This window comes from Salmo salar, chromosome ssa03, assembly GCF_905237065.1.
Source record: "Salmo salar chromosome ssa03, Ssal_v3.1, whole genome shotgun sequence".
Taxonomy (NCBI): Eukaryota; Metazoa; Chordata; class Actinopteri; order Salmoniformes; family Salmonidae; genus Salmo; species Salmo salar.
In genome coordinates, this window is record NC_059444.1 from 54730972 (window position 1) to 54758606 (window position 27635).

The 27635-nt window shown below is 42.3% G+C and overlaps 1 protein-coding gene across 2 annotated transcripts; it reads right to left on the reverse strand.

Moving 5' to 3' along the window:
• Window positions 1-12852: 12852 nt before the first annotated feature.
• On the reverse strand, window positions 12853-26175 carry LOC106600973 (beta-1,4-mannosyl-glycoprotein 4-beta-N-acetylglucosaminyltransferase-like). 2 transcript variants are annotated; one of them, XM_045714962.1, is made up of 3 exons: window positions 26042-26175; window positions 15775-16072; window positions 12853-15673 (listed from the first exon to the last, which is right to left on the reverse strand). In XM_045714962.1, the coding sequence occupies exons 1-3, from the start codon at window positions 26170-26172 to the stop codon at window positions 14357-14359; spliced, it is 1746 nt and encodes a 581-aa protein (XP_045570918.1). In that variant the 5' UTR covers window positions 26173-26175; the 3' UTR covers window positions 12853-14356. The 2 variants fall into 2 exon arrangements, with proteins under 2 accessions (XP_045570918.1, XP_014048257.1); XM_014192782.2 differs by lacking the exon at window positions 26042-26175 and adding an exon at window positions 25462-25803.
• Window positions 26176-27635: the final 1460 nt, after the last annotated feature.

Genomic DNA, 27635 nt, shown 5'->3' on the forward strand with positions numbered 1-27635 from the left:
CAGTCGAGCAAGGAAAGGTACATAAGAGAAAAGGTCAACACCCATTGTTCACATCTTCATAATTCAACAACCTCCATTGTCATAGGACCTATCATCTGTTCTTATGAGTGTTGAGGGATTATTGTATCCTTCTGCCAAAGGCAATAAAAATATAATGGTTGGATGGACCGGTTAGTGCGCTAGAGTGGAGTTCATGTCGGCAACCTCCCAATTCTCTATGTCACAAGAACACCCTTGAAATAACTAGTGCCTCCTTTGGACATAGAAAACACAGCAATAACAACATATTTCATGATTGTTTTGATGAAGCATTATGGAGCATTCCTATCCTTCTCTATAGTTGAGCTGACTGAGATATTAGTGGTTTAAATGCAACCCGACCACACTGGGCAGACGTTCCCTCTTTGGTCTGGTTTTCCATGTGTTGTCCCAAGGGGCGTATACTTTCCTCTTGCCTTAATACAAGTCTTCCACCACACCACAACACTCACTCTGCCAAGACACACACAATGAGCATTTCAGGGGTTTTTCTTGGTTCCATCTGCAGTGGTGGCCAGCTACACCCAGTCCTCAAACCACAGCCCATTCCACTGCTGTTGTAATGGGGGCTATAAATGTGCCTAATATGCACAAACTCACTGCTTGGCAAAGGCATGCTATGGTATCCATCTGCCACACAGACTCCTCTCAAGCAGGACTCCACCTGACTTGATCTTCCGTAGTATAGTTGGTAGAGCATGGTGTTTGCAATGCCAGGATAGTGGGTTTGATTCCCGGGACCACATATGTGAAACGTCTTGGCCATAGTACTGTAATCTAAGTGCATGTGATAGTCAAATGTATGCTGTAAATCCCATGTCTACGGTAACCACAAGTAGAGCTCATAAACGGGTGCCAGACAGCAATTGTAGTAAGGCGACATCCCAAATGGCAGTGGTGTAAAGTACTTAAGTAAAAATACTTTAATGTAGTTTTTTGGGGTAACTGTACTGTACTTTACTATTTACATATTTTTAAATAATAATAATAATTTGAGTTTATACCACCTGGAATACCCAGGCGGTCTCGCGTCCAAGTACTAACTAGGCCCGACGGTACAGCCACAAGCATATTATTTTTTCCACCATTTTCTCCCCGAATTACAAGCTTGGCTCATCGCTGCAACTCCCCAATCGAAAGGTTGAGTCATATGACCTCTTAAACATGACCCGCCTGGCCGTGCTACTTCTTATCACACTGCTCGCTTCACCCGGAAGTAAGCCGCAACAAACATGTCGGAGGACTGTGGTCAGCTTGCAGGAACCGGGGCCTACCACAAGGAGTCGCTAGAGTGCAATGAGCCAAAGAAGCCCCCCGGTCAAACCCTCCCCTACCCAGATGGCACTGGTCCAGTTGTGCACTGTCCCACAGGGTTCTCAGTCTGACCGGCTGTAACACAGCCTGGGAACGAACTGCTTCACTACTCAGGACCCTACTTTACTATTTAGATTGACAACTTTTACTTCACTACATTCCTCATGAGAATATGTACTTTCCCTGACACCCAAAAGTAGTCGTTACATTTTGAATGCTCAGGCAGGACAGCAATATGGTCTGATACACACCTATTAATATAACGCAGGGGTTCCCAAAATGTTTTGGCCCACGACCACATTTTGATATCTGAAAATTCTTGCGACCCCAACCATGTGAAAAAAATTATGTAAATTAACATCCAATGTTTCTTTTTTTATTGGGGCTATAGCAGTCAATTGTAAAACAGTATTTCAGATTGTATTTTCAACTCACCATCATAATACTTTTAATGTGGGGCTATGACAGACAATTACAAATTAGTCTGACATCATTTCTCTTATCTCACCACCACTAATGAGATGGGTGTGCTTGATGCATGTTGCATCAGAGCTTCTCAGAGTCAGGGGGCGTGGTCGACAGTGCACATTTCATCTCTCCTGTCACATCCAACCTGGATTGATATTTGGTTTTATTGCAGACAAGAGTACTGAATCAGCGTACCATGAGTTTTAATATTCGGAGGGAGACGGCACAGTATTTGCTTTGAGTCGTAAACCAAAACTCCTCCATAGTGACCCATGAATCTTCAGCATTCGGTCACATGACAGCTCAATCAGCTGTTTGAGTTCACTTACCAGCATGTCAATTGAGCCAGGATCACAGTCAAACGGATTTTGCTGATTCAGTCACTCATTTGTAGATGTTTTTCGGTATTTCACATTCATGCTTGCTTTCCGTTTGTTCAGTTTCTCAAATGTCTTTTACTTAAGTAAGGAGACACATTTTCTTTTCATCACACAGAAAGTCAACCGTCTATTTTTTACATCCATTACGAATGACAACAGTCCCACTCTCAATTCAAAAAATCTTTCCAACACTCCCCTTCGATAACCAACAGGCCTCGGTGTGAAATACAACATTGTAATGCTTTGATCCCATATCTCCACATAGTTTTGCGAACAGGCATGTCGAATGTAGTTTACAATCAAAGTTACCTGCTGCATATCTCAGAGTTCTGCGCTCAGCTCTTTTGCTGTCAGTTGCTCTCGGTGTATCCATTATAGACAAACATTGGCAGTAGAATTGCTGTATTGATGAGCTCAGTGACTTTCAACGTGGCACCGTCATAGGATACCACCTTTCCAACAAGTCAGTTCATATTTCTGCCCTGCTATAGCTTCCCCGGTGAACTGTAAGTGCTGTTATTATGAAGTGGGACCTTTAGGAGCAACACCGGGTCAACCACAATGGGGTAGGCCACACAAGCTCACAGAATGGAACCGCCTAGTGCTGAAGCACGTAAAAATCATCTGTCCTCAGCTGCAACACTCACTGCAAGTTCCAAACTGCCTCTGGAAGCAATGTCAGCACAATAACTGTTTGTCAGGAGCTTCATGAAATGGGCTTACATGGCCGTGCAGCCGCACAAAAGCCTAAGATCACCAATGGCAATGCCAAGCGCCGGTTGGAGTGCTGTAAAGCTCGTTGCCATTGGACTCTGGAGCTGTGGAAATGTGTTCTCTGGAGTGATGAATCACTCCTCACTATCTGTCAGTCCGGCAGACGAATCTGGGTTTGGCAGATGCCAGGAGAACACTAACTGCCCCAATGCATAGTGTATTCTGCAATATAAAATCCATGTGTACGTGTCATTTTTTATTTATTTACTTTTACCTTTATTTGACTAGGCAAGTCAGTTAAGAACTTATTCTTATTTACAATGACGGCCTACACTGGCCAAACCTAGGCGACACTGGTCCAATTGTGCACCGCGCTATGGGATACAGCCTGGATTCTAACCAAAGTGTCTGTAGTGACGCCTCTAGCACTGAGATGCAGTGCCTTAGACTGATGCGCCACTCGGGAGCCCCAACGTGTGTGTAGAGTGCGTGTCTTATTATGTGTATATCTGTCTGTGCCTGTGTGTGTGTCTCTTCACAGTCCCCGTTGTTCCGTAAGGTGTATTTGTTATCTGTTTTTTTTTAATCCAATGCTACTGCTTGCTTCAGTTACCTGATGTGGAATAGAGTTCCATGTAGACATGGCTCTATGTTTTAATTTTTTTTATTTCACCTTTTTTTAACCAGGTAGGCTAGTTGAGAAGTTCTCATTTACAACTGCGACCTGGCCAAGATAAAGCATAGCAGTTCGACACATACAAAAACACAGAGTTACACATGGAATAAACAAAACATACAGTCAATAATACAGTAGGAAAAAAGAAAACAAAAAGTCTATATACATTGAGTGCAAATGAGGTAAGAAAGGGAGGTAAGGCAATAAATAGCCCATGGTGGCAAAGTAAATTACAAAATAGCAATTAAACATTGGAATGGTAGATGTGCAGAAGATGAATATGCAAGTAGAGATACTGGGGTGCAAAGGCACAAGATAAATAAATAAATACAGTATGGGGATGAGGTAGTTGGATGGGCTGTTTACAATTGTGCTATGTACAGGTGCAGTGATCTGTGAGCTGCTCTGACAGCTGGTGCTTAAAGCTAGTGAGGGAGATATGAATCTCCAGCTTCAATGATTTTTGCAGTTCGTTCCAGTCATTGGCAGCAGAGAACTGGAAGGAAAGGCGACCAAAGGAGGAATTGGCTTTGGGGGTGACCAGTGAGATATACCTGCTGGAGCGCGTGCTACGAGTGGGTGCTGCTATGGTGACCAGTGAGCTAAGATAAGGTGGGGCTTTACCTAGCAGAGACTTGTAGATGACCTGGAGCCAGCGGGTTTGGTGACGAGTATGAAGTGAGGGCCAGCCAACAAGAGTTTACAGGTCACAGAGGTGGGTAGTATATGGGGCTTTGGAGACAAAACGGATGGCACTGTAATAGACTGCATCCAATTTGTTGTGTAGAGTGTTGGAGGATATTTTATAAATGACATCGCTGAAGTCGAGGATTGGTAGGATAGTCAGTTTTATGAGGGTATGTTTGGCAGCATGAGTGAAGGATGCTTTGTTGTAAAATAGGAAGCCGATTCTAGATTTCATTTTGGATTGGAGATGCTTAATGTGAGTCTGGAAGGACAGTTTACAGTCTAACCCGACACCTAGGTATTTGTAGTTGTCCACGTATTCTAATTCAGAACCGTCCAGAGTAGTGATGCTGGATGGATGGGCAGGTGCGGGCAGTGATCGGTTGAAGAGCATGCATTTAGTTTTACTTGCATTTAAGAGCAGTTGGAGGCCACGGAAGGAGTGTTGTATGCATTGAAACTCGTCTGGAGGTCAGTTAACACAGTGTCCAAAGAAGGGCCAGATGTATACAGAATGGTGTCATCTGCGTAGAGGTAGATCAGAGAATCACCAGCAGCAAGAGCGACATCATTGATGTATACAGAGAAGAGAGTCCGCCCGAGAATTGAACCCTGTGGCACCCCCATAGAGACTGCCCTCCGATTTGACACTCTGAACTCTATCAGAGAAGTAGTTGGTGAACCATGCGAGGCAATCATTTGAGAAACCAAGGCTGTTGAGTCTGCCAATAAGAATGTGGTGATTGACGGAGTCGGAAGCCTTGGCCAGGTCGATGAATACGGCTGCACAGTAATGTCTCTTATCGATGGCGGTTATGATATCATTTAGGATCTTGAGCGTGGCTGAGGTGCACCCAGTACTGTGCACCTCCCATTGTCTGTTCTTTACTTGGGGATTGTGAAGAGATCTTTGTGTGCTAGTAGTTTAAACAGACACTTCGGTGCATTTAGCATGTCAACACTTCTTACAAAATGATGAAGTCAGTCTCTCCTCCACTTTGAGCCATGAGAGAGTTACATGCATATTATTAATGCTAGCTCTCCGTGCACATTTTAAGGCCAGCCGTGCTGCACTGTTCTGAACAAATTGTAATTTTCTGAGGTCCCCCGCGACAAAACTAGAGCCTGTGGGACCTACCTTGTTGATAGTGTTGTTAAAAAGGCAGAGTAGTGCTTTATTATGGATAGACTTGTCCTGATCTTAGCTACCTTTGTATCCACATATTTTGACCATGACATTTTACAATCCAGGGTTACTTCAAGCAGTTTAGTCACCTCAACTTGCTCAATATCCACATTATGTATTGCAAGATTTTGTTGAGGTTTATGATTTAGTGAACGAATTGTCCCAAATACAATGCTTTAAGTTTTTGAAATATTTAGGATTAACTTATTCCTTGCTACCCATTCAGAAACTAACTTCAGCTCTTTGTTAAGTCTTACAGTGATTTCATTCACTGTAGTAGCTGACGTCTTTTTTGTGTTGAGTCAAGGCTATACACGTCAAGGCCAGTGGCACGTCATTAGTAAAGATTGAAAAAAGTAAGGGTCCTAAACAGCTGCCCTGGGGAAATCCTGAATCTACCTGGATTATGTTGGAGAGGATTCCATTAAAGAACACCCTTTGTGTTCTATTAGACAGGTAACTCTTTATCCACAATATAGCAGAGGATGCAAAGCCATAACACATACATTTTTCCATCAGCAGACTATGATATATAATGTCAAAAGCCGCACTGAAGTCTAACAAAACAACTCCCAAAATCTTTTTATCATGAATTTCTCTCACCCAATCATAAGTAATTTGTGTAAGTACTGTGCTTGTTGAATGTCCTTCCCTATAAGTGTGCAGAAAGTCTGTTGTCAATTTATTTACAGTAAAACAGCATTATATCTGGTTAAACACAATTTTTCTCAAAAAGTTTACTAAGGGTTCGTAACATTCTGATTGGTCAGCTATTTGAGCCAGTAAAGGGGATTTACTATTCTTAAGTAGCGGAATTACTTTTGAATTACTTTTGCTTCCTTCGAGGCCTTAGGGCACACACTTTCTAGTAGGCTTAGATTGAAGATATGGCAAATAGGAGTGGCAATATCGTCTGCTATTATCCTCAGTAATTTTCCATTCAAGTTGTCAGAACCCGGTGGCTTATCATTTTTGATAGACAACAATCATTTTTTCACTTCTTCCGTACTAACTTTACGGAATTCAAAATTACAATGCTTGTATTTCATAATTTGATCAGTTATTCTTGGATGTCAGCATTTGATGCTGGCATGTCATGCCTAAGTTTGCTAATTTTGCCAATGGTAAAAACATTAAAGTAGTTGGCAATATCAGTGGGTTTTGTGATGAATGTTTTGAATTTTGAATCTGATTCAATGAATGATGGAGCTGAGTTTGCCTTTTTGGCCGAAATTTCATTTAAGGTGCTCCAAAGCTTTTTACTATCATTCCTTATGTCATTTGTCTTTGTTTCATAGTATAGTTTCATCTTCTTTTTATTGTATTTAGTCACATGATTTCTCAATTTGCATTATGTTTGCCAATCGGTTGTGCAGCCAGTCTTATTTGCCATTCCTTTTGCCTCATTCCTCTCAGCCATAAAATGTTTAAATACCTCATCAATCCACGGGGATGTAACAGTTTGTCAATGGGTGCATGCTTACTACTAACTGTGATAAGTAATTTCATAAATGTGTCAAGTGCAGCATCTGGTTGCTCCTCATTACACAGCACAGACCAACAAATAGTCTTTACAATACATCAACAACATAGGAATCACTACAAAACGTATTGTATGACCTCTTATACACTATGTTAGGCCCAGCCTTTGGAACTTTGGTTTTCGTAGATATGGCAACTATATTGTGATCACTACATCTGATGGATTTGGTTACTGCTTTAAAGAAAATGTATGCAGCATTAGTAAAGATGTTATCAATACATGGTGATGATTTCATTCCTGTGCTGTTTGTAACTACCCTAGTAGGTTGACTACAGGCACTAGTTACAGTTTGAAGTTTTTTTTGTGGGCATCATGATGAAAGCAAGTCAATATTTAAATCAGTCAGAAAATATAAAACTCTGTTGATATCACATACATGATCAAGTATTTCACACATGTTATCGAGATACTTACTGTTAGCACTTGGTTGTCTATAGCAGCTTCTCATCAGAATGGGCTTTAGGTGAGGCAGATGAACCTGTAGCCATATTACTTCAACAGTATTTAACATGAGATCCTCTCTAAGCTTTAAAGGAATGTGGTTCTCAACATAAATGGCAACACCTCCACCTTTGGCATTTCTGCATTTTATGTAGATGTTATAACCATGTATTGCTACCACTGTATCATCAAAGCTATTATCTAAGTGAGTTTCAGAAATTGTCACAATATAAATGTCATATGTTACTAGCAAATTATTGATTTCCTGAGCCTTGTTTCCTAAACTACATATGTTAACGTGGGCTATTTTTAGCACTTTTCTGGGATGCTTGATTGTTTTCATTGCTTTACTGGGAAGCTTAGCAGAAGTAGACATGCTCATGTTATTTATGTAAGTTCAGGGTGAGCTACACACTGTGGACTTTCTACTAGGGCACACTGCCTCAGTGCTAACAGTATAACTCTGGTTCATAGGCACTTGATTACTGCATACAATAGCTGTGGGATCAGCAGAGGCATTCAGGGCAGTAAGAGGGACATAAATTAGGTTACTTACATTGTGTCTTCCAGCGCCCCTGGGATAATGTACATGTGCTGTAGCATTATGACAACTCAGCAACACAATGGTAGGGATTAACTGAGCAGGGATTGGGTCATTGATAAATCAGTGTCTTAACGCAGCCTTATAATGCTGTGAAAGGATCCAGGAACCAAAATGATTTGGTTGGATCCCATCCTCCTTAAAAAACAAGCTTTGTTTCCAGAAGGTATCAAAATTGTCAATAAATGTTACACCCACAGAGCTGCAATAGTCTCATAGCCAGTTATGGAGGGCTAAAAGTATGCTGAAACATTCAATACCACTATTTAGGGAGTGTTTGAAGGGAGTGTTTGTGCTACAGAATAAACCCCTCCTCACCATAAATCAACAATGACACACAGAATTGAAAGTTTCACCGAAGACTTATAAGACCTATATAGACATTATCAAATGTTTTGTTCAAACAGAAAATAGTGTACAGTAAATGGGATAAGGGTAACTTGTTTTTTTCATATTGTTCATTCTTTGTTAGGAATAATGGAGTATCAATTGTATAAGACCCAATATCCAAAGCACCCTGATAAAAATGTCATTTAAGAATAAACATTCGGCTTTCTTCCTCAAATAATCCACCAGAAGTATTTCTTCAAATTCAGATTTTGCTTCTAGACTGCCATCTAGAGTTCTGGCATGGTATCCTGTCTTGCTCTACAATATTTTATGGAAGAAAGACCTAACCTAAGCAGAGTCACTGGCAGCATGGTATTTCTGTCTAGACTCTAAATGTAACTTAATAATGCCTTTCCTGATAATCACTTGTTGACGTGAAACTAGTTGGTGAAACAAAAAGTGTCCTTAATTAATACCTGTGTCCTTACGTGGTCGTTAGGCAGGCACAGTGTAATTATAGTGTAGTGAAGAAAAGTGCATTGAAATGTGTTGTTTTACAGAGTCAGCCATAGCAGTACTGCACCCCCGGAGCAAATTGGTGTTAAGTGCTTTGCTCAAGTGCACATCGACAGATTCTTCACTTGTCAGCTTACTTATTCAAACCAGCAACCTGTAAAGACCGATGCTGGAGATGAGAAGCAGGTACGGGGAGTCAACATTTATTCAGGAACAGACAGGTAACAAAACAGGAACAGCGTCAGCACACGGGTAAACAACAACAAACGACAATGCTGAAGCGGGGAAAAGAGCAGGGGAACAGACAGATATAGGAGAGGTAATGACAGAGGTGATTGAGTCCAGGTGAGTCCAATAATCGATGATGCGTGTGACGGGGGGAGGGCAGGTGTGCGTAATGATGGTTGCAGGAGTGCGTAATGCTGGAGAGCCTGGCGCCCTCGAGTGCTAGGGGGAAGAGCGGGAGCAGTTGTGACACAACCTTTCAGTTACAGTCCCAACAATCTAACCTCTAGGCTACCTGCCACTATAGTAGGTAGTTAATGCTAGGTAATAAACACATTCACTTTCATTATGGCTGTTAAACGACTCGTTTTTGTCAGTCAACTGAACAGCTATTTCTGACATGATTCACATTGGGACAGTGGGACATGTTCAATAAAATATGTAGTGGAATGCTTGATAAAGGAAGAGGAAACAGACTCAGGTCTTGCACAAGATTCAAAATAAGTCAACTTAGTTCTTGATTTATTGAAACATTCTGTTAACCTCTATGGGCTAGGTGGGACGCAAGCGTCCCACCCGTGGTGCACTCCATCAACAGCAGGTGCATTTCAAGAGCGGCAAATTTGAATCCAAATAAATGTCAAAATTCAAATTTTTCAAACATACAACTATTTTACACCCTTTGAAAGATAAACATCTCCTTAATCTAACCACGTTTTACGATTTCAAAAAGGTTTTATGGCGAAAGCATCAATTTAGAGTATGTTAGGACAGTACATTTACAAGAGTTGTGTGTAATGTTTTGTCAATTCAAAGACAGGGTCACCAAAACCATAAAACCAGCTAAAATGATGCACTAACCTTTTACAATCTCCATCAGATGACACTCCTAGGACATTATGTTAGACAATGCATGCATTTTTAGTTCTATCAAGTTCATATTTATATCCAAAAACAGCGTTTTACTATGGCATTGATGTTGAGGAAATCGTTTCCCTCCAATAACCGGCAGTCAAGTCAACACCACAAATTAAATAATTAAAATTAGAAAACATTGGTAAAATATTATATTGTCATTTAAAGAATTATAGATTTACATCTCTTGAACGCAATCAACTTGCCAGATTTAAAAATAACCTTACTGGGAAATCACACTTTGCAATAATCTGAGCACTGCGCCCAGAAAAATACGCGTTGCGATACAGACTAGACGTCATGTTGGGGAGATCTAAAATCGAAAATACTATGTAAATAATCCATTACCTTTGATTCTCTTCATCAGATGTCACTTCCAGGTATCACAGGTCCATAACGAATGTAGTTTTGTTCAAAAAAGCTCATCATTTATGTCCAAAAATCTCCGTCTTGTTAGCACATGATCTAAGCCAGCCAGACTTCTCGTCATGAACGAGGGGAAAAAATATATTTACGTTCGTTCAAACATGTCAAACGTTGTATAGCATAAATCATTAGGGCCTTTTTAACCAGAACATGAATAATATTCAAGGTGGACGAATGCATTCTCTTTTATAACGTATTGGAACGAGGGTACCCAACATGAACTCGCGCCAGGTGTCTAATGGGCCATCATCGTTCCATGGCTCTTGTTCGGTCAGATCTCCCTCCAGAAGACTCAAAACACTTTGTAAAGGCTGGTGACATCTAGTGGAAGCAATAGGAAGTGCCAAAATATTCCTCAGCCCCTGTGTTTTTCAATGGCATAGGTTTAAAGGTAATACAACACATCAGGTATCCACTTCCTGTCAGAAAATGTCTCAGGGTTTTGCCTGCCAAATGAGTTCTGTTATACTCACAGACACCATTCAAACAGTTTTAGAAACTTTAGAGTGTTTTCTATCCATATATAATAAGTATATGCATATTCTAGTTACTGGGTAGGATTAGTAACCAGATTAAATCGGGTACATTTTTTTTATCCAGCAGTGCAAATACTGCCCCCTAGCCCTAACACGTTAATGAAGTTAGAACACAGGAGCAATACCTCATAGTTGCACAAAATTGATTGGACACCATCCAGAAATTATAAACGACAAAGACCATGCAGATGTCTAAATCCCCCTAAAAACACAAAGTCAACAACATCCAAGGCTTTTTTTGTTAACCACTCTAGGGAAGGTGGGACGAAATCGTCCCACCTACGTAACAGCCAGTGGAATCCTGTTTCAAATACCTTAGAAATGCTATTTTCAATTTCTCAAACATATGACTATTTTACACCATTTAAACAGTTAATCTAACCACACTGTCCGATTTCAAAAAGGCTTTACAACGAAAGCAAAACATTAGATTATGTCAGCAGAGTACCCAGCCAGAAATAATCAGACACCCATTTTTCAAGCTAGCATATAATGTCACATAAACCCAAACCACAGCTAAATGCAGCACTAACCTTTGATGATCTTCATCAGATGACATGCCTAGGACATTATGTTATACAATACATGCATGTTTTGTTCAATCAAGTTCATATTTATATCAAAAACCAGCTTTTTACATTAGCATGTGACGTTCAGAACTAGCATACCCCCCGCAAACGTCCGGTGAATTTACTAAATTACTCACGATAAACGTTCACAAAAAACATAACAATTATTTTAAGAATTATAGATACAGAACTCCTCTATGCACTCGCTATGTCCGATTTTAAAATAGCTTTTCGGTGAAAGCACATTTTGCAATATTCTAAGTAGATAGCCCGGCATCACAGGGCTAGCTATTTAGACACCCACCAAGTTTAGCCCTCACCAAAGTCAGATTTACTATAAGAAAAATGTTATTACCTTTGCTGTTCTTCGTCAGAATGCACTCCCAGGACTTCTACTTCAATAACAAATGTTGGTTTGGTTAAAAAAAATCCATAGTTATGTTCAAATATCCTCTGTTTTGTTCGTGCGTTAAAGACACTATCCGAAGTGTAAAGAAGGGTGACGCGCCCGACGCGTTTCGTGACAAAAAAATTCTAAATATTCCATTACCGTACTTCGAAGCATGTCAACCGCTGTTTAAAATCAATTTTTATGCCATTTTTCTCGTAAAAAAAGCGATAATATTCCGACCGGGAATCTGTGTTTTAGTACAAAGAGAGAGAAAATAAAAACATGGGGTCGCCTCGTGCACGCGCCTCAGTCTCATTGTTCTCTGATAGACCACTTACCAAAGGCGCTAATGTTTTTCAGCCAGGGGCTGCCTCGACATCATTCAGCTTTTTCCCGTAGTTCTGAGAGCCTATGGGAGCCGTAGGAAGTGTCACGTTACAGCAAAGATCCTACGTTTTCAATAAAAAGAGTCAAGAAGCCCAAGGAATGGTCAGAGAGGGCACTTCCTGTACAGAATCTTCTCAGGTTTTTGCCTGCCATATGAGTTCTGTTATACTCACAGACACCATTCAAACAGTTTTAGAAACTTCAGGGTGTTTTCTATCCAAAGCCAATAATTATATGCATATTCTAGTTTCTGGGCAGTAGTAATAACCAGATTAAATCGGGTACGTTTTTTATCCGGCCGTGTAAATACTGCCCCCTAGCCCTAACAGGTTTTAATGTGAACATGCTGCCTCATTGAACAACAGTGTAGTACCTGTAGTTGGGATGCCATTCTTTAAGATTCCTGAGATTCTGTTCTGTAAATGTAGAGACCGTGGCTGAGAATGTGTGCAAACTGCAGGTCAGAGCATCAATCAACAAGCATCAGATTCCAAACAGAAACATCAACAATAACCAATCAATTATTATTATCCACTTATTCCCAAAGTCATTCTCCCAAGACAAGGAAGAGCTAAAGCGAATTCTGAACAAAAGTGTCCACATTGACATGACTCTATTTCATAAAATAGAGTCAATCTATCAAAGATTTAACACAGTAAACAGCAGTCTTAAACTTCCTAATATTGTATATTTATCTGGGGATAAATAGACAGTAATTGACTTGTACTGAAATAGGTTCCAGTACTCGTTTTGGGTGCTGGCACTGTTTATATTTAGGTGCAAGAGCTCCAAAATACTTTTGAGCTAATATTCTATCAAAGGAATAGGAGCTCAAGCAGTAGAACATTTGAGGTGCCAGTACTCAGCTCAGCTGAGCTCCTGTCCAAGCCAAGCATGGTAAATAGAGGCATGATTAAAAAATAAATACATTTAATAAATGACCAAAAATTTAACTAAAAATACCAGACGAGATGTGAATCACTAGACCATAGCAGAAGAAGAAGGATTTTGTTTCTCAAGAAATGTCTCTCTCAATGAACAATGCATACAGATTACAAAAATGTCTAAAACCATTGTGACAATTGTTTGGCAGGATCACATGGTTCTAATTACATATGCTTTTTGGCCTCAAATTCATTCATCTGTACACCATAAATGATCTGTTTACAAGAAGGCTATGAGATAGTTAAGTTTGTAAGTCGCTCTGGATAAGAGCGTCTGTTAAATGACGTAAATGTAAATGTAAATAGTTATGTAGTCAAAGCAAGTGACGGCTAAGATAAACCCATAGTGCATTAGTGAGGGATACCTGGATTTGTATTTAACAATATAAAACCAACTTTCCCTTTCCCGCTATATTTCCCTATGTTGTTCAAACAACCATATCAGCACAGTAACACAGTTTCACCACCACCACAGAAAAGTGCACTGATCGTTTTTCAGGTCTCTTTCTTCACAAAGGTCTCTGGAAACGCAAAACTGGTGGCACTAGAAGCACATTGTTGATCTGACTGAGGGAAAACTACAGTATCACTGGCCATTGGCCATCATCAGATATATCTTCTATACATATATACCTGTCTGCCATCACGTCTACAGTTAGGAACTGTACAAAAGTCAACAGTCGTCATGTCCCAACTGGAATCCAGTCTTTGAATGATCTGGAGCAGAAGAGGCCTTTGTCATTGAGGATTGTTAAACTTCTAATATTGTGATGGAAAAGGGACAGAGTTGATTAGAATGAGTCTAATAAAAACTGTGCAAAACCCCCACAAGCTCAACAGCAGTTAAATTACCCTCAGATGTCCTTCATCACCTCTCCTCTCACCTGCTAGATACTTCGTCTTTAGACAGGAAGTGGACAGCCTGAACCTTCAATCAGAGGGGAAGGTGTAGGTTTCATAGATCCAAATTCAGAGAGATGTTGTGTTCAGGAAACATCCCTTGAAATGAATTATCCTTCCATTGAAATCAACAATGAGAAAATAATCCTCACCGGTTTTCTACAAGATTCAGGCGTATGGGTTATCAAGTACGTAGCGATACAGCTGAAAGTACTTTAATAGATATTTGGGTGCGTACATAGGCTCTTTAGGGTCTGTGGGTGGGTACTCCCCCACTGAGCCATCGAACCATCCCCCAGTCCGGATCAAGCCCTTGATGTAATTCAGGTCTCGTTTTTCCATGTAGTCGCCCCAGCGGGGGAAGTCTCCATTCTGGGCAGAGATGAGCTTTTGGGAGATTCCCTCTGGTCTGAAGCACCAGGAACAGTGCCAGCCTGCGTAGTGGACGGGGCTCCCAATGGACCACTGCACCAGGATGTGTCCACTCTTCCTCTGGTAGTTCCGGAAACCCGGCATGGAGAAGTATTCCCTGCGCCTCAGTAATATCCCATCTCCATTGTAGACAGTGAAGAGCATGGCGACGGTGCAGACGGAGAGGACGTCCAGCGTCCCGGGCTGCCTCCAGAAGAAACCATAAAGGGACTTTCTCATGTGGATGGACACAGGTTCCGTCCAGCCGTCGTAGAGTTTGAGGAAGAGGATGCCCTCGCGGGCAGGGATCTCGTCTGCATCGTTGATGAGGAAGACATCATCTGGCCTGGCCCCTTGCACCCTGGACATCCCGTCACGGCTTAGAAATGTTCGCAGGTAGTCGTCAGCAATCCACCCGTTCTGCTGGCCACCTTTAGGGAAGTGATCGAGGAATACATAGAGGATCTTGTGGTGCACATAGTTGTAGGTTCCGTTAAGCAGATGGTGCAGAAATTGCAATGGCTTGGAATTTCCGTAGGCTGTGAAGTTTGACTCACACACCAAGAAGAGGTCCACAGCGTCAGCCAACTCGTGAAAGCGGGCGTGGAGGAGGTCAAACTCGTGGTTGATATTAATGGCATTGATGACCCTTCGAGGAACCTTTCTCAGTGTCAGACGCGCCTTAGTGGGCAGGTTGGAGTGTTGCACCATGGTGGGGATGCCACAGTGAGGACCGTGCCAGCCTGGGCGACACATACACTTCACCAGCCTTTTCCCCCAGGCTGTTTTCTCCTGTGCTGACTTGGGTTCCTCTTGGTGTGCATGCAGGATCTTACGCTGGCCCTCTCCGGGTTCCTGGACCTTTTGTCCTAAATGGTCTTTGAGAGAAGTAATTTCCGTCCCCTCTCTGAAGCAGTATTCTCCAGACTTGGTGCGCACAAAGAACGGGGTGGGGTCATCGCTAAGATGGAAGCTCCGTTTGTGAAGTTCCCCCCATGGTCCTTTGGGGTTTGGGAGAGTGACCGTCATTCTGTTTACATTCCCTGAGTCAGGGTTCTCCTTGCGCCACGGGTCCTGAGTGGGAGAACAATAGGAGTCAAATGAAACATATCAATGACAATGTCATATAGACCCAAAACAATATATAGGGAAAGTCATGTCATCTGCCCCCTCACCTCACTGCCACGCCCAATCTTTCTCCCCACCTCTGCATTTCCCTGGTCCTCCCGGTATGCCTCTGGTTCCCACAGGCCAGTGTCGGAGGGTACAGGCCCAGGTAGAGGCCTCTCTGGGTGAGCATTGTTTGAAGGGTTCCCCTTCCCTCTCCAGAGGAAGCTCAGGGCATTGACGGAGGAGGCATACAGCTCACTCAGTATAGGCATGTGGTGGAGGGCCTTGTAGTTGTGAAGCTGGGAGAAGACACACAGAGCCAATGCGCAGAAGAAAATAAACTTGTGCTTTTGCATCTTCATCCTGAAAAACAAACACACATATACAACTTTAGCTAAACTGAAGTTTACAAACTCCTTCCTTAACCTGTTATGGCTAGGGGGCAGTATTTTCACGTCTGGATAAAAAACGTACCCGATTTAATCTGGTTACTACTCCTGCCCAGTAACTAGAATATGCATATAATTATTGGCTTTGGATAGAAAACACTCCAAAGTTTCTAAAACTGTTTGAATGGTGTCTGTGAGTATAACAGAACTCAAATGGCAGGTCAAAACCTGAGAGATTCCTTTACAGGAAGTGGCCTGTCTGACCATTTCTTGAACTTCTTTGCCATCTCTATCTTTTACAAACACTGTCATTCTGACGGTAGTCGATCGGTTCTCCAAGGCCGCCCATTTCATCCCTCTCCCCAAACTACCTTCTGCCAAGGAGATGGCCCAGCTTATGGTGCAGCATGTCTTCCGGATCCATAGACTCCCAGTAGACATGGTCTCTGGTTCTCATCGCCGTTCTGGAAGGCATTCTGCACCCTTATTGGGTCATCTGTCATCCAGACTCCATCCCCAAACTAACGGCCAGTCGGAGCGACCCAACCAAGACCTGGAGACCACCTTAAGGTGCCTGGTCTCAACTAACCCCACTACCTGGAGCCGTCAACTGGTCTGAGTGGAGTATGCCCGGAACGCCCTTCCCAGTTCTGCCATGGAACTATCCCCTTTTTAGTGCTCCATGGGGTATCAGCCTCCACCTTTCCCGGAACAAGAGCAGGAGGTCAGCGTACCCTCGGCCCAGATGTTTGTCCGCCGCTGTCGACATACCAGGGCGACTATTCTCAAGACCAACTCCAGGTATCGTCGACAAGCAGACCGTCGCCGGACCCCAGCTCCCCGCTACTGCATTGGGCAGAGGGTATGGCTTTCCACTTGGGATCTGCCCCTTTGGGGAGAGTCTCGCAAGCTGTCTCCCCGGTTCACTGGTCCTTTTCCCATCTCCAGAGTCCTGAATTCCACTGCTGTCCACCGTGTGTTACCCCGTACCCTCCGTATTCACCCTACCTTCCATGTGTCTAGGATTAAGCCCATTTTCTTTGTCTTCTCAGGCCCATCCCTCCACCTTCCCCCGGGATATCGGTGGCCAGCCAGCATATACTGAGACTCCTCCTAAAGGTTCGACCACTGGGCAGGGGTTTCCAGTACCTGGTTGACTGGGAGGGTTATGGCCCGGAGGAGAGGTGCTGGGTCCTGGCTAAAGACATCTTGGACCCGGCCCTCATGCGTCCAGGTAGGACACCAGGTGGTGTCTCTGGGGGGGTACTGTCACACCCTGATCTGTTTCACCTGTTCCTGTGATTGTCTCCACCCCCTCCAGGAGTCGCTTATTTTACCCAGTGTATTTATCCCTGTTTCCTGTCTCTCTGTGCCAGTTCGTCTTGTATGTTTACTCAAGTCAACCAGCTTGTTTTTCCCGTACTCCTTTTTGCTATTCTCCTTTTTCTAGTTCTCCTGGTTTTGACCCTTGCCTGTTTCTGGACTCTGTACCCGCCTGCCTGACCTTTCTGCCTGCCTTGACCACGAGCCTGTCTGCCACTCTGTACCTCGTGGACTCTGACCTGGTTTTGATCTTTTTCCTGTCCACGACCATTCTCTTGTCTACCCCTTTAGATTATTAAACATTGTAAGACTCCAACCATCTGCCACCTGTGTCTGCATCTGGGTCTCGCTTTGTGCCTTGATAAGCCTATTTTGTGTGGGTTTTGAAATACTTTCTCAATGTTGTCCTGTGGTCATATTTTGGTATTTATATGTAAATATTCATAAGTATAATATATTATACTTGGTACATTTTAACTGAGTAATTTAGTAAAATGTAATACAACTTAAATACTCCGATTTTTTGTTGTTGAGTGTTCATCTTTTTCTTTTAAGTGAGTCTTTACACAATGGAAGACAAAATGAGGGTTATTCCTATTGACATGAATGTGGTGTCATATTGAAGAAGTGGTTGAGCTCTTTAAAACTAAGTTAACTTGTAATTATTTTTGAGCTGTGTTTGTTTGAAATCAAATTCTCACACAATTATCTTAAATTCCCAGTAGCATTCTATTGGGGTCTAAAGGGTTTTAAAACACTGTGGAGCCGGTGTGAAATATGGGTCTGAAAACATACCTCAATGGAAGGATGGTGTATGCCACTGTACTCAATGTTACCGTTTTCCCAGAACTTTTCATGCTAGCTTGCAGTAGCCACTGCAGCCATTTTGGAATGGAACAAAGGAGCTGATTGGCTGACACTGCCATTCCAAAATGGCTAGGGTGGCTACTGCTAGCTAGCATGAGGACAAAAAGGGCAGCTTTTTGGGATGAGTAAGATAAATCGAGCTAACTAACAGATTTACACCAACGTCAATGATCAACTGATAGCCCACCCTCTTTTCCCGATATCAATCATGTCTTTAGGAGGGACTGTAACTAGCTTGCTTACAAGGTGTGGTGTGGCCCATTTTCCATTTTGAGCACCTGCCCACTGAAAGTTAGGCTTACAAACTTTGAAGACATTTTGGTATTGTATGCCTGCTCATATCTCCCGATTGACGCAGCGGTCTAAGGCACTGCATCTCAGTAATAGAGGCATCACTACAGACACCCTGGCTATTTGACCAAGAAGGAGAATGATGGAGTGCTGCATCAGATGACCTGGCCTCCACAATCACCCAACCCCAACCTAACTGAGATGGTTTGGGATGAGTTGGAACGCAGAGTGAAGGAAAAGCAGCCAACAAGTGCTCAATGTGGGAACTCCGTCAAGACTGTTGGAAAATCATTCCAGGTGAAGCTGGTTGAGAGATTGCCAAGAGTGTGCAAAGCTGTCATCAAGGCAAAGGGTGGCTATACTTTGAAGAATCTCAAATATAAAATATTTTAACACTTTTCTGTTTACTACATGATTTCATGTCTATTTCATAGTTACTCTACAATGTAGAATATAGTAAAAATAAAGAGAAACCCTTGAATGAGTAGGTGTGTCCAAACTTTTGACTTTTACTGTATACTCACAAAGAACCAAAGGAAGGCAATTAGCATGAATTGTCTTGTATAAGGAAAATGTATTATATTTGAACAAATGACCTAATTTGGTGATATACAGAAATGTAACTCTTTAGAATGGAATCAAATGTAAGGCATATAACTTAAAATAACCCAAACAGCATGGTGTAAAAACACAAACAAAACCAATCAGTATGGTATCATACATGAGAACAAGAATTCATAAACTCATAGTGAATTCAGTAATTAAACATCAGAAGAAAAAAAATCAATAGAAGTAAAACCGGTTACAACCTTTAAAAACCTACCTAGATTTGAATTTAGTTCAACTGCCATCAAGCTACTGAAAAATGTTGTAGTTCAGGTAGTTCACTACTCCCCAACACTGGGACACTTCCTGCATCGTTAATACATTTTGAAGTTCATAACTGTGCACTCTCCTCAAACAATAGCAAGGTATTCTTTCACTGTAATAGCTACTGTAAATTGGACAGTGCAGTTAGATTAACAAGAATTTAAGCTTTCTGCCCATATCAGATATGTCTATGTCCTGGGAAATGTTCTCGATACTTAAAACCTCGTGCTAATCACATTAGTGCACGTTAGCTCAACCGTCCTGTGGGTGGGGGGGGACACCGATCCCGTAGAGGTAAAATAATAATTTTTAAGCCTTGAGGCAATTGAGACAGGGATTGTGTGTGTGTGCCATTTCGAGGGTGAATGGGCAAGACAAAATATTTAAGTGCCTTTTGAATGGGGTGTGGTGGTAGGTGCCAGGCTCACCCCGTTGAATGTGTCAAGAACAGCAATGCTGCTGGGTTTTTGACACTCAAAAGTTTATTGTGTGTATCAAGAATGGTCCACTCAGTGTATACTGTACACAGCATGTAGACGGTCATGGACATCAGTGCAATGTATCACTCTCACAAACCCTGCGTGGGGGAGCATGCGTATACTGTCACATACATTTGTTGACCCATTGTAACGGCTGTCTATGGAAGAAGTGGACCAAAATGCGGCGGAGTTAGGGTTCGTCATGTTTAATTGAACGAACACTATGTAATTTACAAAAACAACAAAAACTGACAGCCAACACAGTCCTGTCAGGTGCAACCACAGTGACAAGAACAATTACCCACACCACACAAAGGATACGTAGGCAACTTATGTGTGACTCCCAATCAACCACAACCCTCTACAGCTGTGCCTGATTTGAAGTCACACGGCCAAAAATCAATGAAACAATAAAACACTCACTCCCTTCTGCCACGTCCTGACCCAACTACACCCTCTACTGGTCAGGACGTGACAACCATTCCAACATTATTGGCCTGGTTCCGTTTCTGCCTTCCATGGAAACTTCTGTTGTTGACAGTTGCTGTTAGACAAATACCTAAGAACATGTCAGAGCAAATTGACTTATTCCCATTGCTCATCACTGCAACCTCTAATCTTTTGTGTGTGTGTGTGGGTGTGGAGATGTTATCAATTAAATAACAGACACAATACGAGCACTGTGGGACTGCGGAGATAGCCTATCCCTACACTTTATAAGGAAGCAGGGTGGCAGATAGCCTAGCGGTTAGAGCATTGGGCCAGTAACCGAAAGGCCAATAGTTCAAATTCCCAAGCCAACAAAGTAAACAATATGTGTCATTCAGCAAGGCACTTAACCCAAATTGCTTCAGGGTTGCTGTTGATAATGGCTGATCATGGCCATGAACCCACTCTCCTAGGGTGTCTTTGGGATATCCAACAACAACAAAAACATTTCCAATTAATACACACTTGTACATGTGTGAAATAGGATGAATAAATTTAGACTCCCACTTAATCCACTGTGCACACTTTGCAACTTCCTACCTAAATCCTGCTATGCCTTCCATCAAACAAGCAAAGCTTCAATACAGGACAAAGATCGAGTTGTACTACACCGGCTCTCACGCTCGTCGGATGTGTCAGGGCCTGCAAACCATTACAGACTACAAAGGGAAGCACAGCCGAGAGCTACCCAGTGACACGAGCCTACCGGACAAGCTAAACTACTTCTATGCTCGCTTCGAGGCAAATAGCACTGAAACAGGCATGAGAGCACCAGTGGTACCGTAAGACCTTTAGACAGGTCAATATTCACAAGGTCGCAGGGCCAGACAGATTACCAGGATGTGTACTGCGAGCATGCGCTGACCAACTAGCAAGTGTCTTCACGGACATTTTCAACCTCTCTCTGTCCAAGTCTGTAATACCAACATGTTTTAAGCAGACCACCATAGTGCCTGTGCCTAATAACACTAAGGGCCTGCCTAAATGACTACCGACCCGTAGCACTCACGTCTGTAGCCATGAAATCCTTTGAAAGGCTGGTCATGGTTCACATCAACACCATCATCCCAGAAACCCTAGACCCACTCCAATTTGCATACTGCCCCAACAGATCCACAGATGATGCAGTCTCTATTGCACTCCACACTGCCCTTTCCCACCTGGACAAAAGGAACACCTATGTGAGAATGCTATTCATTGACTACGGCTTAGCGTTCAACACCATAGTGCCCTCAAAGCTCATCAATAAGCTAAGGACCCTGGGACTAAACACCTCCCTCTGCAACTGGATCCTGGACTTCCTGACGGCCCGCCCCCAGTTGGTAAGGGTAGGTAACAACACATCCACCACGCTGATCCTCAACACAGGGGCCCCTCAGTGGTGCGTGCTCAGCCCCCTCCTGTACTCCCTGTTCACTCATGACTGCACGGCCAGGCACGACTCCAACACCATCATTATATTTGCCGATGATCACCGGTAGGCCTGATCACCGACAACATCCAGACAGCCTATAGGGAGGAGGTCAGAGACCTGGCCGTGTGATGCCAGGACAACTACCTCTCCCTCAATGTGATCAAGACAAAGGAGATGATTGTGGACTACAGGAAAAAAGAGGACCGAGCACGCCCCCATTCTCATTGATGGGGCTGCAGTGGAGCAGTTTGAGAGCTTCAAGTTCCTTGGTGTCCACATCACCAACAAACTAACATGGTCCAAGCACACCATGACAGTCATGATGACAGTCATGAAGCACGCACGACAAAACCTATTCCCCCTCAGGAGACTGAAAAGATTTGGCAAGGCCCCCCCCCCCCTCTCCTCTCCACACCACTGCCACTCTCTGTTGTTATCTATGCATAGTCACTTTTATTAACTCTACCTACATGTACATACTACCTCAACTAACCGGTGCCCTCACACATTGACTCTGTACCGGCACCCCCCTGTATATATTGTTATTTTTTACTGCTGCTCTTTAATTACTTGTTGCTTTTATCTCTCATTCTTATCCGTATTTTTTTAAACTGCATTGTCGGTTAGGGGCTCGTAAGTATGCATTTCACTGTAAGGTTGTAACTTTTGTATTCGGCGCATGTGACTAATAACATTGGAATTGATTTGATTTACTACCTGCGAACACACATCTTATCTAAAACCTGAAAGCATGACCTGACAGTTTACATTGTAGTAGTGTTAAGTTTAACAGTACCTATAACTATTCTGGAATTTTATTTGACCATACATAGAGAAAAATCCCTATTGCATGTGAATGCTAGTTCAACTCAATTGCAACTGAATGTTTTGTAAACAAATGGAGAAAATGTGTAGGCAAAACTGGTCCATGCAATTACAGAATGGAAGAACAGCGTGATAAGTTGACCTGAAGAAACCTTTAGCCCTGCTGCATGGGAGCCCTTACTAGAGAAGGGCAGGCAGAACTGCGTACACACACACTTGATTCTCCGGTGAGCTGCTTCGTTAAAACGGTTGGGGACAGGCTACTTCTGTAGTCTCACAGTGCTCGTATTGTGTCTAAGAAAAACTATCATTGATGACATCCACAGCCACACACACACACAAATGCAGAGGCTGCAGTGTGTTGAGCAATGGAAATAAGTCAGTTTGCTCTGACATGTTTTTAGGTTTTTAGGAACACAAGGTTCGGTGGAAATCAGAAATGCCAACCAGGTCAATTATGGTGGAACGTTACCAGTGGGACGTACTACTACAGTACAATGGGAAAAAGGGAACAGACTTAATATAGGCCCTGGTCAAAAGTAGTGCACTATAAAGGGAATAAGGTGCCATTTGGGATGCATCCTTAAAGGAAGGTCACAGCTACATAGTTCACATAAAAACAGATCATATAGGAGATATGAACCCCACCTCCTGGTCCACAATATACTGTGAGACTGACTGACCCGCAATATCAGTTCACGGACCATCTTCATTTCCTGACCAATCACTCTTTGCTCTCGTCAATACACCTGCCGTAAGAAACTTGATCCAAAAATATCCCCATGACAAATCCAAATCAGAAATCATGGTCTCACAGTATAATGGGAATTTTCAGGTGAACCAAAAGGAGAGCAGTTGTTGATAATATCCTCTATATTACAACAATTCAGCGAGAACACCTCCAGAGCAGAAGCAAACGAAAATTTGTAACGAGGCAGCCCTTATACATTAATCACACAGCATATTCAATGTTCCGTAAACATCAGCCCGAGAGGCTTGTAGGAAGTCACAACATCAGCTGCTACATAATCACACAGTGTCATAGATAAATTATCAGTGGGTCCTCGAATCCAGTCTGGCGTCAAGCCTTAACCATAACATTCAACACTGTCACACTTTGATACTGACAGTTAAACAGGTAAGAAAATCAGTACTCAGTTACAACAGATAATCATGAACTAACAAGTGACAATTACTTAATTAAATATGGTACTTAAACATATATGGTTAGCCCGTTTCCCTTCCCCCAAGGGCATATGTGTCTCTCTGTCTTCCCGCAAATACAATCATGTTTTTTTATATATCAATTCATAAACACAGTAAATAAAATACAAGAAAAATACGAATCAAATAATGTCCCATTGCACGCAGCCTTTGAGTAATGCGACAGATGAAATGTGGAAATGTGACAATGCCTATCAGGGGTTGACATTAAGGGTTGCCCTAATACCCAGAGCAAGGGAACGGAAGTTGAACTCAGCAGTCAGGCAAGTTGAGTTTTCTCTGTGGGTGACACTTTTGACTGAAAAAAACTGCAGAAAATAACAGAAGCCTAAAACTGAATAAAATAATTTATGGTATTTTTGCATGTAAATAGATAATTTATCATTTCGAGGAAAGTGAATAAAATACTCCTGACTTTCCTGATTGGCAAGTGCATTTCTATCCTTGCCTATGAACATGAAATATAGATGTTATAACAGAGGAATTGACTGAAAAGTTGCCTTACTATATTCCAATATCAACTTCCCCACAACACTTCCCCATGATACTGTAATAGCTGTCATCATTGACTCTATAGAATGAGTGCCAGTCTGTTTGTGCCACCATGCCAACTCATTGTCACACATTGTCACACATTGTCATGACAAATGTGTAAGTAAGTGAACTATGTAGCTTGTGGAAGGCTACCCGAAACGTTTGACCCAAGTTAAACAATTTAAAGGCAATGCTACCAAATACTAATTGAGTGTATGTAAACTTGGGAATGTGATGAAAGAAATAAAAGCTGAAATAAATCATTATTCTGACATTTCACATTCTTAAAATAAATTGGTTGTCACGTCCTGACCAGTAATAGGGGTTATTGGTTATTGTAGTTTGGTCAGGACGTGGCAGGGGGTATTTGTTTTATGTGGTTCGGGGTTTAATGGGATATGTATTTATGTAAGAGGGGTGTTTGATTTATGTGTTCCGGGGTTTTTGGGTAATGTTCTTGTTTTGTATTTCTATGGTTTTCTATGTTGTATATTTCTTTGTGTTGGCCTGGTATGGCTCTCAATCAGGAACAGCTGTACATCGTTGTTGCTGATTGAGAGTCATACTTAGGTAGCCCTATTTCACCTGTCCCTTTGTGGGAAGTTGTTGTTGTACTGCTGTGTGTTAGCATGCAACACTTTTCGGTCAATCGTTTTCTTGTTTTGTTTGTTACGTGTTCAAATAAAGTTAAGATGCGCACGCAACCCGCTGCGCCTTGGTCTATTACGTACGACGGCCGTTACAGTGGTGATCTTAACTGACCTAAAACAGGGAATATTTACTTGGATTAAATGTCAGGAATTGTGAAAAACTGAGTTTAAATGTATTTGGCTAAGGTGTATGTAAACGCCCGACTTCAACTGTAAGTACATGAAAGTGAAAATTAATAGCAACAAATCTAGAGCGGTATCTTATTAATAATTAACTCCAAACAGAACAAAATCCATTGAAATGTTCCCAAACACTGTAAAAAGAGAGAGGGAGAAAAAAACTGAGATTGAGAGAGAGAGAGGGAGAAAAAACCCCAGTAAAGGTGATAAAACATACCTCCCTTGTAGGAAAAGTCTAGCCATGCTGGTTTGTTGGCAAGTGGAGCCCAACTGTTATTTCAGATTTTTTTTACATTGTACGGTAGGTCTCCAAAACTTCCTTAGTTACTCTACTTCGCTACTCTGCTATTTGAACTAGTCGGTAGAGCTTCCATACAGCGGCAGGTGGTAGGTGGCATCAATAATGACTGATGCCATTCAGGCTATCAAACTGGATTTACAACAGCGCAGAGAGAGAAAGAAAGAAAGGGTAAAATAGAAAAGCAGGGTGGAGCCCTTGGTGGAACAGCTACACATCTTTCCTGTACTCTGCCTTTGGGGTCTTCATGTCCGTCGCAAGTAAGTGCACGAACATGCACTGTACTCACACAAACAAGCGCACACACACCCACCCACCCACCCACACTCACACAGAAACACAGAGGCACGCGTGCGCACACACAGATGCATGCACGCAAGCATAGAAACACAAGCATGCACAAAAAAAACACACACACATACACACACGCACGCACACAGGTGTCCATTCCAAAACAAGTAAGGAACAGCTTTAAATATCACGCCACATTCACTCTTACCAATCTGGAGCACAATGAATGAAGACTGTCTGTTCACTGTGCTGCATAAGATTTGTGAGAATGGGGAAATATGACAACAAGAAAGCAATGGACTGACAAAGTATCCAGGCTTCATTCCACCATACATGCATGTGGTAATGTTGTGCAACACTAAATAAGGAACTAACTTATTAATAACCTACTCTACACTTCCTCTCCACCCTCCTCTCCTCTTATCTTCTACTAGATGTTCTCGGGAGTGCTTGGCAGAGTTACCAGGCAGAACCAGAGGACCATGTAAGCATAGGCCCATCAGACTGAAGGGACAGCTGTAATCTTCTCAATGCCCACTGAGCAAATATGCTAGCTGGGGATGAACTAGGTTGGAACCCCCCCCATACAGTACAGGCACGCGTGCAGACACAAAGATGCACGATTACAAGTACACACACACAGATGCATGCATGCAAGCACAGACACACAAGCTTCCACACAAACACGCACGTACGCACTCACACATAAACACACACACACACACACACGCTCAACTTCTCCCTCATGCAGCATACCTTGTGCTCTGCAGTATTCTAACTGTGGTAGAGAAAGCGGACGGGAACACAGATGGATATGAAAGCACACATTTTGTACCTACACATGTAACATGCATGGACATCAGTGGAGGCTGGTGGGAGGAGCTATGGGAGGACAGGCTCATTGGAATGGTTGAAAAGGAATTAATGGAACAGTATCAAACACATCGATCATATGGAAACTACATGTTTGACTCATGCTCCTTTTATTCCATTCCAGCCATTACAATGAGCCCATCCTCCTATAGCTCCTCCCACCAGCCTTCACTGATGAACATGCATCAAGCCAAACTCTGGATTAAAGAATATATCCCAAGTCTTTTAATTATTTGATAATCCTATGAAAAACACCAACAATAAAGCATGTAATACTAGTGTAATACTGTTCCTATACTACTACTACTACATTATAAACCCATTATTTAACAATGGGAGAGAAATGTATGTTTGACACCCATGTTTGACACTGCTGAGTGACTTCATTGACAAGTAACAATTGCCAAAATGTAGATATTCTCTTCAGAGCACAAGCACTCATGGCATGTGTCGCCACTTCCCAGGGCTGGTGTTAGCCAACAGGGGGCCCAGGGCAAATTACAATTAAAACAATTAGCCCTTCAAAAAATATGCACAAAAGACCATGCATTACTATTGACCTCCAGTGACTGCTCCTTATTCTTGTAAGGAGATGTGATACAGTATTTAAAAAATAAAGTGATAACCATGTTAGTCTGTAACAGGAATTTCCAGCAGAACAAAAGGAGAGCAGTCGTTGATCATATTAATCAAAGATCAATACAGTTTAATACAAGAATTCAAGGAGACACCTCCAGAACAGAAACATAGAAAATGTCTAACGTGCGTCTTGGACACAGGCCCTTTAGTCAGATAGTACCATATATTCTCTAAACATCAGCCAGAGAGGGTTGTATGAAGTCAAAACAAAATACAGTGAATTTGCCAGCTGCTACAGAATCACACAGTGTTTATAATGTCATCGACAGGTACAATAATAATCAGTTTGT

What these genes read in the sequence shown, in the direction of transcription:
- LOC106600973 (XM_045714962.1), bottom strand. Translation starts at nt 26,172, where the DNA reads ATGCATGTATGGTGGAATGAAGCCTGGATACTTTGTCAGTCCATTGCT. An exon ending in ATTCATTGTGCTCCAGATTG is followed by an intron (nt 16,073 to 26,041) that starts GTAAGAGTGAAT and finishes TTTGTTTTTCAG; the next exon opens with GATGAAGATGCAAAAGCACA. An exon ending in AGATTGGGCGTGGCAGTGAG is followed by an intron (nt 15,674 to 15,774) that starts GTGAGGGGGCAG and finishes TCTCCCACTCAG; the next exon opens with GACCCGTGGCGCAAGGAGAA.